This window comes from Bidens hawaiensis, unplaced genomic scaffold (genome assembly GCF_021521415.1).
Source record: "Bidens hawaiensis isolate Kalapana, Puna unplaced genomic scaffold, B.hawaiensis_p1.1 tig00057657_1, whole genome shotgun sequence".
NCBI classification, from domain to species: domain Eukaryota; kingdom Viridiplantae; phylum Streptophyta; class Magnoliopsida; order Asterales; family Asteraceae; genus Bidens; species Bidens hawaiensis.
This window is the reverse complement of record NW_027500386.1, coordinates 69,696-83,287: the sequence shown is the minus strand read 5'-3', so window position 1 is coordinate 83,287 and position 13,592 is coordinate 69,696. Positions and strand designations below refer to the sequence as shown.

At 32.7% G+C, this 13,592-nt stretch overlaps 1 protein-coding gene across 1 annotated transcript; it reads right to left on the bottom strand.

Moving 5' to 3' along the window:
* Window positions 1–586: 586 nt before the first annotated feature.
* Window positions 587–6,491, bottom strand: LOC143601939 (NAC domain-containing protein 75-like). Its single transcript, XM_077079214.1, has 6 exons — window positions 6,367–6,491; window positions 5,831–6,008; window positions 4,877–5,472; window positions 4,079–4,285; window positions 2,010–2,102; window positions 587–751 (listed from the first exon to the last, which is right to left on the bottom strand). The coding sequence occupies exons 1-6, from the start codon at window positions 6,469–6,471 to the stop codon at window positions 668–670; spliced, it is 1,263 nt and encodes a 420-aa protein (XP_076935329.1). The 5' UTR covers window positions 6,472–6,491; the 3' UTR covers window positions 587–667.
* Window positions 6,492–13,592: the final 7,101 nt, after the last annotated feature.

Here is a 13,592-nt window from a genome sequence, read left to right as displayed (position 1 = left end):
TAAATAGGGGCAAACAATTTTCCCCAAATGTTTCCCCAAATTTACAAAAAAACACTACATATTTCTTTCCACCCTATAATTTACACTCACATTCATTCAAAACCTCACCCTATAATTTACCAATCCCCCTCACATAATTATGGGGGATGGGATGAGAATGCTCTAACAAACATATCTTTAATTATACGATAAATTTTACAAATGTAAAGAGAAACCCGAGTTTATGTTTATATCTTAATAATATAATACCAACAACATATAATAATATCTAACAAATATAGCATTTGAAGGAAATAATTTTGATAATATATAATTCACATTTGTCTTTTCTTTACTATAACATGTACATAAATCACATGTCTTTTCTTTACTGAATATGGTGTTTCTTTGCATATTATTGAAAACATTTCTTAACATGTCCTCCAAACAGTATGATCTCTCCTCATGTGTCTATGATCCATATATATGGTGCGGCTAACTCACACAATGGTGCGTTAGCCCTATGCGTTTTCGTCACAATCTAACGTTTTTTAGTTGGACTCATTTAATCATCCCCGCATAATACATGTGTCGTGTTCTGATTGGCTTCAATTTGTACGCTTCTAAGGAATTTAATCCTTTATATTATAACCATCGATCGATCACCTGAATATACATTTATCTGATTCTAGACATTGCGACCGGGATCAGGCCAGAAGGTGGAGTACTTCAGCCAGTCAGCCTCTTGTGGGTTTGTAATGGAACCCTCCTGCTGTGCACACATGAAAATGAAAAAAAGGTAAAAATTGTAAGATTAGGGTAAAGTTCAGAAAATAGTTTTAATAATAATATTGTCAACAATCATAAGTTATAAATCATAAACATAATATGATTAAGGGATTTTTACATATTTCCCCTTTCTAACCTTTTGAAATTACATATGTTCCCAAAATACAAGTTTTTAATACAAAATGTACAATACTCTTTAAGCATGATTTGGAAAAATATGTAATTTTAAAGTTTAGGAAGGGAAAACATGTAAATGCCCCTATGATTAAATAAATCTTTCTTTAATGATATAACTTTTATCTGTTAAAAACTAGATCCAATGTTTAGTTAATATGCCATATCAGCTTTTTATCTAAAGTTCTAAACATATTTGACCCCAACGCTATCATATTCGTCATTCTCACATGCAACTCACATTATATCTATAAAATAATAATCGTGTGAGAGGAAAAAAAATAAAAGAAAAATGAGTGTTGCAATTAGCCCGAACATAGCCATGAATGGGCACGGAGGATGGCATGGCCTCAACATTGCATCAGCGGAGGATGGATCACGGATGCAACGATGAAGATGGTCTTATACATAGGTTTGTTTTTTTTAGCTGATAATATATATGAGCCCAAAAATCGTTAGTTCTTTTGTATCCTGTCAATTAGCCACCTTAGGCGAACTCATTAAAGCTCGGGTTTTGGCTTAGCCAATGTAACTAGTTAAGGCTTTCTCTTGTAGCTCATTAAAAAGGAATAGGAAACATATTCCACAAATTACGGCTCATATTTTGGTTCACTTTTTATTCTTATGGTTTCCATTCTAAAAGTAGATATCAAGTATTTATGTCATGATTTTGTTTCATAAGAAATATATGAAGCTGGTTGTTAACAACGTATTTAATTACCAAAGCGCATTTGGCTCAAAAGGGCATATAATAGCTGTTAAAATAATCGTATTTAAATTCATATAAATGTAATTTATAATTAGGAGCATAGAATTAGATACTTCTTTTGCTCCTTTTCTTTTCACAATTGTGTTAGCTAGCTTATTCTTTTGTTTGGTAATAAGAACCAATGAACCATCAAAAGAGATAAAGAGAAAATAACTTTTTTTCTTTTTTTTTTATTGATATTCTTTCATATTCGAATTAATTATTTACCTTTTTTTTAGCTAGATAGTTTCATATATATATATATATATAGAGAGAGAGAGAGAGAGAGAGGGGGGAGTAAAAAGGTGGCAAAACTCACCTCTTTGATATCAACTGATGATGATGGAGTGCACCCCATTACTAGTTCCTCCAATCCTGATGCTGATCTTCCTCCTATCTTGTGATGTTGTTGCTGTTTTATAAATTCATACATAAAAAACAAATATACATAGGTTAAATGATCTTCCTCCTATCTTGTGATGTTGTTGCTGTTTTATAAATTCATACATAAAAAACAAATATACACAAGTTAAAGACAAATATACATAGGTTAAAGGGTTGTTTTGATAGCCTATAAATTAGCGGGGTAGAGTGCATTTGGTTACATATTTTAATGACTCACAGAGCTTATATATTAACAGTTAAGTTTTAAAGACATGCTGAATGATTTAGAGACCACCTTTAATCGTTCAGATCTCTTATTAATTTAGCAGTAGATTGCTAAACAACCCTACAAGCTAGGTACATCAATGGGTAAAAACAATAATTTAATATTATTATTTTTTTAGAGAAATGTATCTTATATAAAAAACCAATGAACGATTAATAATTTGTACATTAGTTAAAAGTTAACTATCAATGGGTTCAACCGATCCGACGTTGTAATATATTGATTAATTGGAGACGATTTAAATAGAATTAATCAGACTAGTTATATGTATAGTCATTTTAAAATCAGTCATTACAGGATATGTTTTTCCTCACATAGATTTTCAAACAATTTTATAAACCAAATATAAATTTGTAACTGATTTAAAAGTTATGTTGAATTGATGATACATATTTTATTAATAAATCGCAAAAGCATCCAAAATTCTGGCCTATAGATGGTCTGCATGCATGCTTAATTGCTACAGCCTACAGACATAATTAAGTACTCCATTTCTTGACAACAATAGAACATAATTATCCATATGATCATGTATTGTCCTCTACAAAAGAACACAAAAAGTGAATATATCATTACTTGTCCACAACTTGGTCGACAAGAGCTAAAAAATCTTTTATATATGTCTAATTATTAATAAGATTAAAAATTATAAAACTCTTACTATTTTTTTAAACATAAATTAAATACCATAAACAACATTATTTTTTGTTTAAAATAAGTTTGAATCGTGTAAAGTGTGAAAAGAATGCTGCCACATATGTAAATATCTTACTTCAATTTAAGTTAAAAAAATTGTAAAAACTCCATTTTTCTTGTAAAGAAATTTAGGAATAGGGTTCAGCTTTTTAAATATGGTATTTGTTAATGGGGTTTTAGTAAGATGGTTAAAATTATATTTAGTTTTAATTTCAGAATCTATATTCTTTGTTGCATTTTCTCATGTTAAAGGGTTAAGTCTTTTCCAGGAGTAGCGAATTTAAAAGAAAAGTTTAGCGATATCCAAAAAAAAAAGAAAAAGAAAAAAAATTGAACATAAGGTATCTTAATATTTGTTCCAGGGTATCCTGATATGTAAAACGGAGAAGAAAAGATTTATTTGCACTAATTTGCACTTCACGAATAAAGTTGATCGATGGCTATCCCGAGATACCCCTGCAACCCTGCTTGTATGCTACATCCGTCACTGCTTCTAAGAGATACATGTTAAACTATATCAAGCTCATCACGTGACAACTAAATTAATAAGTTTACATAGCATTCCCTTCATATGATTGAATTAAGTATTGTTACTTCTCAAATCCTCATCTTAGAAACCAACTCGAAAGTCGATACCTCTTTGTTTAGTGAGATATGATTTTTATACTTACCAAATTGCTACGAGTTCGAGCCGTACAAGGTAGGCAATGAATGGATTTTAGGGGTGTGTACGTTAGCCATTATATAAAAAGAAAAAGAACCAAAGAATAAAAAGAAAAAAAAAGAAAAGAAATTAAAGAAAAAAATTGTGTATTATAGTGTGTATATATATATATAAAATTATTAATATTAATTATACACTTTAATAATTATGACATGTTAAAATATATATCACGTCGTGAAATAACATCATCAAACACCTTAAAATCATTTTATTTTACTATTTGATTTTCTCATTGGCTAAAATGCATAACTTAATCCAATTAAATAAAAAAAATTCTATATGATTCATATTAAGTTACCTGAAAATTTTCCATGACATGATAGGAGCCATCGTCAAGAATACTAGAGGTGTTATTTAGGACAGGAGGAGTGATGATTGCTGACATGGCATGAGATGGCTTGCTGACATGGAAGGCTGTTGTTGGTACATAGTGCTGATGTGGATATTGTTGCTGCAAGTCATGCTCATTGCACGTGGTAGAAGCCTCTCCTGGTGCTGTTACTACCTACAGAATTCACTTGCAATTAATGCCATTATATATGATTCATATGAACATGCATGGTGTATAATTAAAAAGGTGGTACATTAATTTTCAAATAAGCCAACAAGGTGATGTAAAATACAATAAACCAATTCTTTAATTAGCAAAAATAAAGAAGAAAAAACAAGACAAAATAAAAAAATGAAAGTCTTTTTAAGTTCATAAAATTATTCATAAAGATCTAACTACATTACAAAATGAATAACTTTTATAGATATGGAGATTCATCGGAAGTCCGTCAATCTATAAAGGCATAAAGACGAGTGTGTGCAAATGGTAACCTATCAGTGATATTTCGTCTGAACATAGATAATGCAATTTCTAACATTTTACTGATGGATGTTTTTTTGGACAAACTTCTTTTTGACGGTTTTTGTAAAGATTTACAGTCGGATATGCTAATCCGTAAATAAATTTCATTATTTTAAATAATAATATATAAGTTTTGTGAAAATTAAAAGTAATATTTATAAATTTTAGAAGCTTTTTTATGTGGCACAAAGTTAATTGTTTGAAATACTAGTGGATGCAAATTAATTCGATCAAGATACATACCTCACCGAAGCTTTTTCTATATGGCATGAAGCCAAATTGATCAACATGTTTGAAATGCTGCATTTGATCCATTGTATTGTAACTTGACATAACCGCACCAACAAGTTCATCTCCAATATTACTATGAACATTGGTTGGGGTGGTAATGTTGATTTCTTTTGAAGAAGAATGACTTCTACTTCCGCTTCTACTAACATTACCTTCAACACGGATATCATTCGTTAAAAGGTTGTTATTTATCGCTCTCTCGGACAAATTACATTGTCTAGGTTGCGTCTGGTAAAATATTTTTGACACAACTAGCTCGCCTTCCCTCTCTTCCTCATGTTGTCCAAGGTGATATTGATGCATGACCCAATTAGTCTTTTCAGGTTTTCGATTTTTCCCAAAGTTGGTATAAAGCACCAATATCTTTTTGCACCCTTTTTGGTTCCCATTCACCATAACTGGTCGGGTCTTGCCTGTTTTATGCCATCGTGTTTCACCACCTTGTAGGTCACACTCGGTCTGGATTTTCCTCCTTTTTCGTGTACCCGTGGTGTAAGCTTTTGAAGGCCTATGAAAGAAGTGTATGCTTAAGCCATTTCTTGTAACCCCTAATTAAAGAAACAATATTCTTTCCATTAATAAAATTTATTTCAAAAGAAATATAATCAAGCAAGAGATTAAGAAACCCTCAAAGTCATAACAAACAAGAAACCCTAATTCTCATCTAAATAATTAGGTTTATATTGGTGTGACAAATGGTATTTAAAAATTGTAAAAATTATCAAACCAGAAAACCCTATTTTTATTTGGTTTCAAAAGTAATACCTAACTCATACAAAAAAACCTATGCACTTCATAAGCTTTCTTGTACAAGTGGTGTTCTTATTCTTATCCTATTCGATTGGCTTTGTTGATCGATGAAGCGAACTTGAAACCGCCATTGATTTCGAGTGTAACCTTACTTACCTGGAAGCTTTTCTGGATGTGTATAGCATATCCCATCTTCACCTTCAATAGTTGGGATGAACTCATCGATCAATGGATGAGATTTAAAGTTTTTATCTTCAACTTTTGCTTCAAGATGCTCTATCAATTCTTGATCAGTTGGATCAAACTTGACTCCTGCTGGTAAACCAACCCAATCCTACAAATGATCAAAATCTTAAGACCTTATTGATAAATATAATTCACAAAGATAATCTTTTGAAATGGAGTTGTTAAGATAATCTTTTGAAATGGAGTTGTTATGTTTATATATAACTTGGATTAAGAATTTAAATATAGAAAGATAATCCAGCAGCAAGTATAATTCTTCTCTTGTATTGATTCTTATATTTGTCAAAATCTTAATCTTGAAGCTAAGAATATTATGGAAGAATTATATATACATAACTATCTTTATCTTCTATAACACACTTAAAATAGTATATGCATATAACACATATATTATGCAGTTCTTGCGATTCTCAACATATTATTAGTTATGAATCTTTACAACGTACCGGTTTTCCTTCAAGTTTATGGCCACAACCGGGACAGTGTTTGGATCCACATAAGTGATGCTCTTCAAGCTTTGAATCAATGAGATCAGAGCTACTGATATTCATTTCTACAAAAACCGAACTTCCTTATAGTTATTCAAATAAGAATCATAGCATATGAAATCTTGATTTTTGATCCACACCCATATAGAAATCAGATCTGATTTTGATCTTGTTTATTTCTTTTATTTCTTCTAATACTGAGATCTACTGTTTCTTTCTAGACAGATGATGATGGTGATGAATAAGTTCAAAATGCTTTTTTTAGAAAAAGAAACAGCTGAAAACAAGATTGAAAGGATACCAGGATGAGTATATATTCTTCAAAAGTGGAAATATTCTCAGAACATATATACTAGTGTGTATGTGTGTGTGTGTGTGAGAGAGAGAAAGAGAGAGAGAGATGCACTTTAACCATGAAATAACACTTCCCTACAACTTTAACTGAAGCCAGTTAGATAAAGGAAAAGTTGTCTCTATCTCTTCTAGTTTAACTCCTCTAGTTTAAGTATATAACATCAACTCAATCTAACTCATGGTGCTAAGTTAATTCCACCTATAGGTTCAGGTTTGAATCTTGTTTCTAATTAATGTATCGTAACATCTTGAAGGACACATGTCCAACGTAAGATATGATTTAAATAATAGTTAAATAACAGAGTAGCACATTCTCATGATAAGTAGCAAAGGCGGTTCCGTATGATTCACTACGTCCCTCATTTTAGTTGAGAATGTACACACTTTTGCATATTTTAGTTATATTAAGCTACTTTCTGTTATTAGATATATATAGATTTAAAGAGAGAAAACAATCTTTTGATTGTCTACTAAAGCAAAAGTTAAGGACCGGCTTCGGACGTTGTGTTACAAACACTCATTTGCCCATATCAAATTAATAAACTTAATTTAATTAAGAAATGGAAAATTTCTTGTATAAAGAAAAATGGGTGTTATAGCACCATCTTATTATTATTATTATTATTATTATTATTATTATTATTATTATTATTATTATTATTATTATTATTATTATTATTATTATTATTTATTTATTTTTGTAACTATAGGAATTGAATCTTCATATTTAGACAAAACTTATTCCTAACACCTTGGTATCCTACAAAAAAACTAATTGACTTTTTTCCCCTGGCTATTTATATATATGCTTTATGCTCACCAAAATGACAAGTAAAATCTCACATTCAAATTTAGCACAAGTAATCTATTTAAATTCATAACAGATTACATTTAATTTCCTTTAGCGTCCCTCTAAATTGATGATTTGATGGATTGATGATATAAGTCTGGTATGACAGACAGAGAGGGAGGGGAGAAAGAAGGAATGGAGAGATGGGGTTGTGGGATATCCGTCATTTCTCATTTGGGCAGGGAGGGCAGCATGCCATTATGGAGAAAGAGAGAGAGAGAGAGAGGGAGGGGAGAAGGAGGATAAAAACATAATTCGTACTTACTTTGAGGTTTTGTATCATCTTGGGCCATTCCATTCATTTCTCCTTCTAATACATCATCGTCATTTTATTGTTCATCGTTTTCATTCCTGGAGAGGTAGGGTCCTACACCCATCTAAAGTACAACACAGAAGCTTCCGCAGGCGGACCTACATCCGCCGTGGAACAATCAACTATCAAGTACAAAAGTACACGGCGCTGATAGAAGCTCAACCTCGCACCAAACATTCCGGAAAGATTGACTCAAAATATCTTCCTATGTATGGTGCAAAAAGAAGGTATCTCGCTGAAAGGGATTTCCACTTGATAGGAAGCTTACAGCGCATCATCCATAGTACTACACATCACCATCTGTCAGCTACTTTGTTCACCAACTTTCGTGGGCACGTGCAATCCCCACGATTGGTGGATTCTATGACATGACAGGCGACCCACACATTTTCTCTACCATCCGGCTATAAATACCACTTGACCTCCGACTGTAAAGAGATCTTAACTTCTCCCGGAGAATACTTACTAGTACTCTGTGATATTTTATATTTCACTTATATTCAGTCTCTCTCATACTGATTGTCACGCCAGAGAGTGATTATGAGAAGACCCCCATCTTCTTCTCGTAAGGAGCTCACGGTGTTCTGTTTTGCTGGTGTTTATACTCGTTTTAGCCGGATCGATCCTTAACCCCGTGGGAATGACTATACCTTAACCTAAGGATTAAGTAATTAGGCCGAGGGTTAAACTAGTGTTTCTTCATTGACATCGTCCGTGCATTGTGCTAGAACTAGCTTTTATCCAAAATTTTCAATCCTTCGATTGAAGTGTGTAGTAAAACACCTACCCCTTTAGCGGGACAAACGTCAGTTGCCAAAAAAGGACAAATCCGATGCAAGACATCGTTATACCCAACATGGAGGACATTGCTAGCGCGCCCAACCCTCTACCCAATTTTATTGTCACTGCTAGCACCAGCTTCTACCCACGGTAGCAACCACAACCCTCGCTATCACCAAGCGTCATGGCATGGTGGGAAACGGAGTAAGAAAAGCTGATGGCGAAGATGCAAGAGAAGTTTACATCTGGAGTTCAGCCCAGAACTTTGTTCAGCGGAGCCTCGTTTAGTAACGAGGTGAATGATCAAGACGAGGGAGAAGACGAGCATGATTTTACTCCTCGGAGGCACTGAGTGACAGAATCTCACTTCGCCAGTACTCAACTGTAACATTCGTTATTTTTCAAACCTGAAAACCCGACCCATTTCGAATTTTCGGTTTTTGCTTATAAAGAATATACATACATATACATACATACATACATACATATATATATATATATATATATATATATATATATTATATTCTCAAGTTTCGTTGCATGTGGCATTCGTTACTGTTTATTTGAATTTGATTTACATTTGTATTCGTTACATTTGTTTCAATGTATTTATTGCTCATTGTTTATCGTTGATATTACATTTCCGATGCTTTACGATCATCGTTCGTTCTTCTACTATCCGTTTTGATTAATGAACGAAACTTCAAGGATTTAAAGTTTCTATTTAATCAATTTCCAAACTATACGGGTTTAATATGAAAACAAACCAAGTATTCAATTCGTATATAAAGACCTTTTGGATTACATCGAAACAGAAGGCAAGCGGGCAACAAGCTGCGCCGCTACCACTTTTTGAATTGCAAAACCAAGTATTTAAACTTTTATACATTTCCTAACAACTTTCAAAGCTCAATGATTAAATTGAAATTTATGCTTTAAGTTTTATTTTAAAGATATCTTGAAAGTCCATGGGGTAATAATGTAAATATATTTAAATTATAACATTAAAATAATCAACCCAGCCCTACCCAACCCCAACCCACGTTTTTCCGGCATTCTCACCGCCGGTGAACATCCGCCAACCTCTAATCACGCCGTAATCATCGCTGTTGACCCGTTTGTTCAGCATAACGACCTTAGACTTCGATTATAAACATTAATCAACACTATAATTACAATATAACGGCTTCAAATCATCAAAGCAAATCCGCGACCACCGTAACTATCGTCGGAAATTCGGCCTACCTAATTAACGCGAATTAACGAATATTAGTTTCAATTGATAGTATAAATAGGACCATAGGCTTAGTCTAAACTCATTCCAATCATCAAACACATCTTTTATCCTCTCTTTAACCTTCGTTTTACCATCCTAAGCTCCGAGCTCCGGCCACCATTGTTCTCCACTGTTTCGGCACCATTCAAGGTAATTTTTATATGCATTGTTATAGTTTTTGGCCGACAAGTAAAACCCCTAACACTAATATAACAAACGCGGACTGTTTTGATGGAATTGAAATGGAGAATATGAACTTGAATATTATATTAAATATATTCTTTTCTGTTTTAAAACAAATTACAAGGTTAGTTAAGTTGGTTAATTTGTTTTTGTACAGATTGAAAGATCTGTGTTCGAACGTGGGTTGGCTCATAAATTTTAATGTTTTTTTTAAGTCTTTATCTTTTAAATTTAAACCCAATTTATATATATATATTAAATTATTTAAAAATCAAATAAATTATTTAAAAATCATAATAAATCAAATAAAATTATTTTCTTTTAAACTAAATAAAATTTTAAAATATATTTTATCTTTTCCCATTTAAAAACCAAACTATCATATTCGTTAATACGTTAATATTAATTCGCTCGTTAACTTTAAACCGTATAACTTTAATTCATTTGTTTTAATCCGGTAACTTTAAAATTTGCTAGATTATATTTTTGTTAACCGTAATCCGTTTGTTAATTTTATAATTCGTTAATCTCAATCCGTTAAACTTTAATATTCTTTAGCTGTTAATTCGTTAAATCTTAACTCCTTAACTTTACTTTGCTGACATATTTAAATTGTTTGATATAAAATTCCCTTTTAAAATCCGTACATTGTAGTACCGTAACTCACATATTAGTATTAAAACAATGTAAACCGTTAAAATTCCATTAATCTTAAAAACGGTATTAAATTAATCAATGCCTTAAATAATGAAAGTTAAATAAAATAATATATATATTCTCAATAAAATTAGAAATAATTAACTCTTAATCCGTTAGCTAGTCTTTAAATTTTCGTATTTATTTTATTTATAGTTCGAGAAGTTCAAACGTTTCGGATTCTTTAAAGTACTTTCGATTGCTTCGGTTTCATTATTGTGCTTATGGTTTATATTTTAAGTTATCTTCGATTTCGAGGTGAGTTTCTCACAACCCCTTTTTAACGTTTTTATTTTTTGGGTAGCATATGTATCCTATTTACTCAATGATTTATCGAGTCTTATACAAACTACAATTCATTACATGGACTTGTGTGTTTACTTGATTACTTGCTCATAATTACTTGCTCAGTGGTTGCCTCAATAAGTATGATCATACGCCCCCCTTTGCACTCAGGTCCATTTGTATCGAGTGGAAAAGAGATCTCATATCCGAGTACGTTGGTAACCCCAACTGGAAAGGACCTTCGTTTGTTCTTTACACTCAGGTCCATTGCATCGAGTGTAAAGAACCCTTATGTGCTCATTTCACAAGTTTCATGGAATTGTATGATTTTTACGTATTATATCAAACTGTGGGATTCTCACCAGCTATGTTCATAGCTGACTTTATTTTATACATATGTTACAGGTGTAAAGACACGAGGATGAAAGTTAGAAGACACATAGCATGCCTATAGGAAATTCAAAGAACAACTTATCATTTGTTTACTTATTTGTTACAACTTGTATTATTTGATAAACTTGTGTTACATGACTTAAATAAAATAATGTATTTAAGGTCACCTAATAGTGTCACGTGTGTTTGAACAATCTGTACGTCACACTCAGGAGTTTCCGCTTTAGCCGGGGTGTTACAGATAGGTATCAGAGCCGTGGCTATAAGATAGGACATTAGACGTAGTGTTCTAGGTAGCTATAGCTTAATTTTTTATTTGTTAGGGTTGCATGATAGAATTATGTGAGCCTTTACTTGATTGTTTAAACGCACTTACTATTACTGGATTACTGTATTGCTGATTTCATTAATGCCTCATGAACACAAGTACACACACACACAAGTCCAAGTCTTAGGCCTGAAACAAGTTTCTCAAAAGCAATTTCAAGAAATTTTCAAATTCGGTGTTCCGATATTTCGTCTTATTAAAGACCATGTCCCCTTTGTGATAAGGATATGGTTGCACTCCTTAGGATGTCACACAAGTCATGGTGTTTCATGCGACGTGTGACTCCGACCCTCAATGTTTTACGATGTGTTTTAACTAAAAGTCTGGCAAGTCGTGGTGATATACGAATAACCAGTTTTGGTTCGATTTGATTATGCATTTTGATTTATACGTTTTAACTGAAAGTCTGTCGAGTCGTGGTGATACACGAATACCCAACTTTCGGTTTGATTTGATTACACATTTTAATTTTTATTGGAATATACAAATTATGATGATTCATACAACGTGTGATTCCAAAGACTTAATTGTTCATATTACGGTTTTGAAAAGTCATTGGGTTATATGAATAGTCGAGTTTTTAACTCGTTTTCTGTTATTACAAGAATTGTCGAATTTCAAGTTGTTTTCTTTATTTATATATTCATTTACTGTTTCGGGTTTAAAATTTAAACTTCCAAAAGTCATGGTAATACATGAATAGTCGATTTTCAATACTCATTTCCTCGTGTGTTTTAAAATTGAGAATTCGAAAAGTCATGGTGATGCAAGAATTGTCGATTTTCAGTCCATTTTCTATATATAATTCGTTTATTATTATGGTTTTAATTGAAAATTCAAAAAGTTATGGTGGTACATGAACACTCGATTTTCAATTCGATTTCATACTTATATTAAGTTTGTATTAATTCCTTGTTTTAATTTCAAAATTTGATATATTTTTATTCGAAAATTTACGATATTGGTATTACTGAAATATACTAACTCATGAGCGTTTTAATTTTGATTTCAAATTTTACTTCAGGTGATTTCATTTTTATGATTTATAAAGATTGATTCCGATTTTAGGAATCTTTTATGTAAAGTTTCTTTTGATTTTTGATACGAATTTCATATTTACGTTCCGTGTCACGTAGATTCTTCACGCTTCGTAGCATGTCCTCTTGCTTTCCTCGACGTGCCCTCGAAACTCAAACCGCAAAATGTGACACCCGGTAAATTCCCAACCCCTTAAACTAAGTAATCAACCTAATAATTAGGTGATTGTAAATATTATGCGCGCCATGTTAGTCAGCGCGTGCATTTGTTATGTGCGCCCTGCGCGAGCGCGCTATGTTAAGAATCAGCGCGGGCACATTATGTGCGCCCGGCGCGAGCATATGTTAGAATCAGCGCGGGCATTTATGTTTGCCCTGCGCGAGCGCGCCATGTTAGTCAGCGCGTGCATGTGTTATGTGCGCCCTGCGCGAGCGCACCATGTTAAGAACCAGCGTGAGCATATGTTATATGCGCCATGCGTGAACGTTTTGGCCTTATGTTTTCATGTAACTTAAACGTTATGTTGTCTATGGGTTGACCATCCCGCATGATGCTAAGGCGGGTGCATCCTACATCGTTTATGCGCGTGCGGAAGGGAACTAACCTACCCGCATGGCGGGAACTTTGAGAGCTAGTTTGTCTGAAGCTCCAGGATGGAATTGACTTCAACATGACTGATCACTATGTT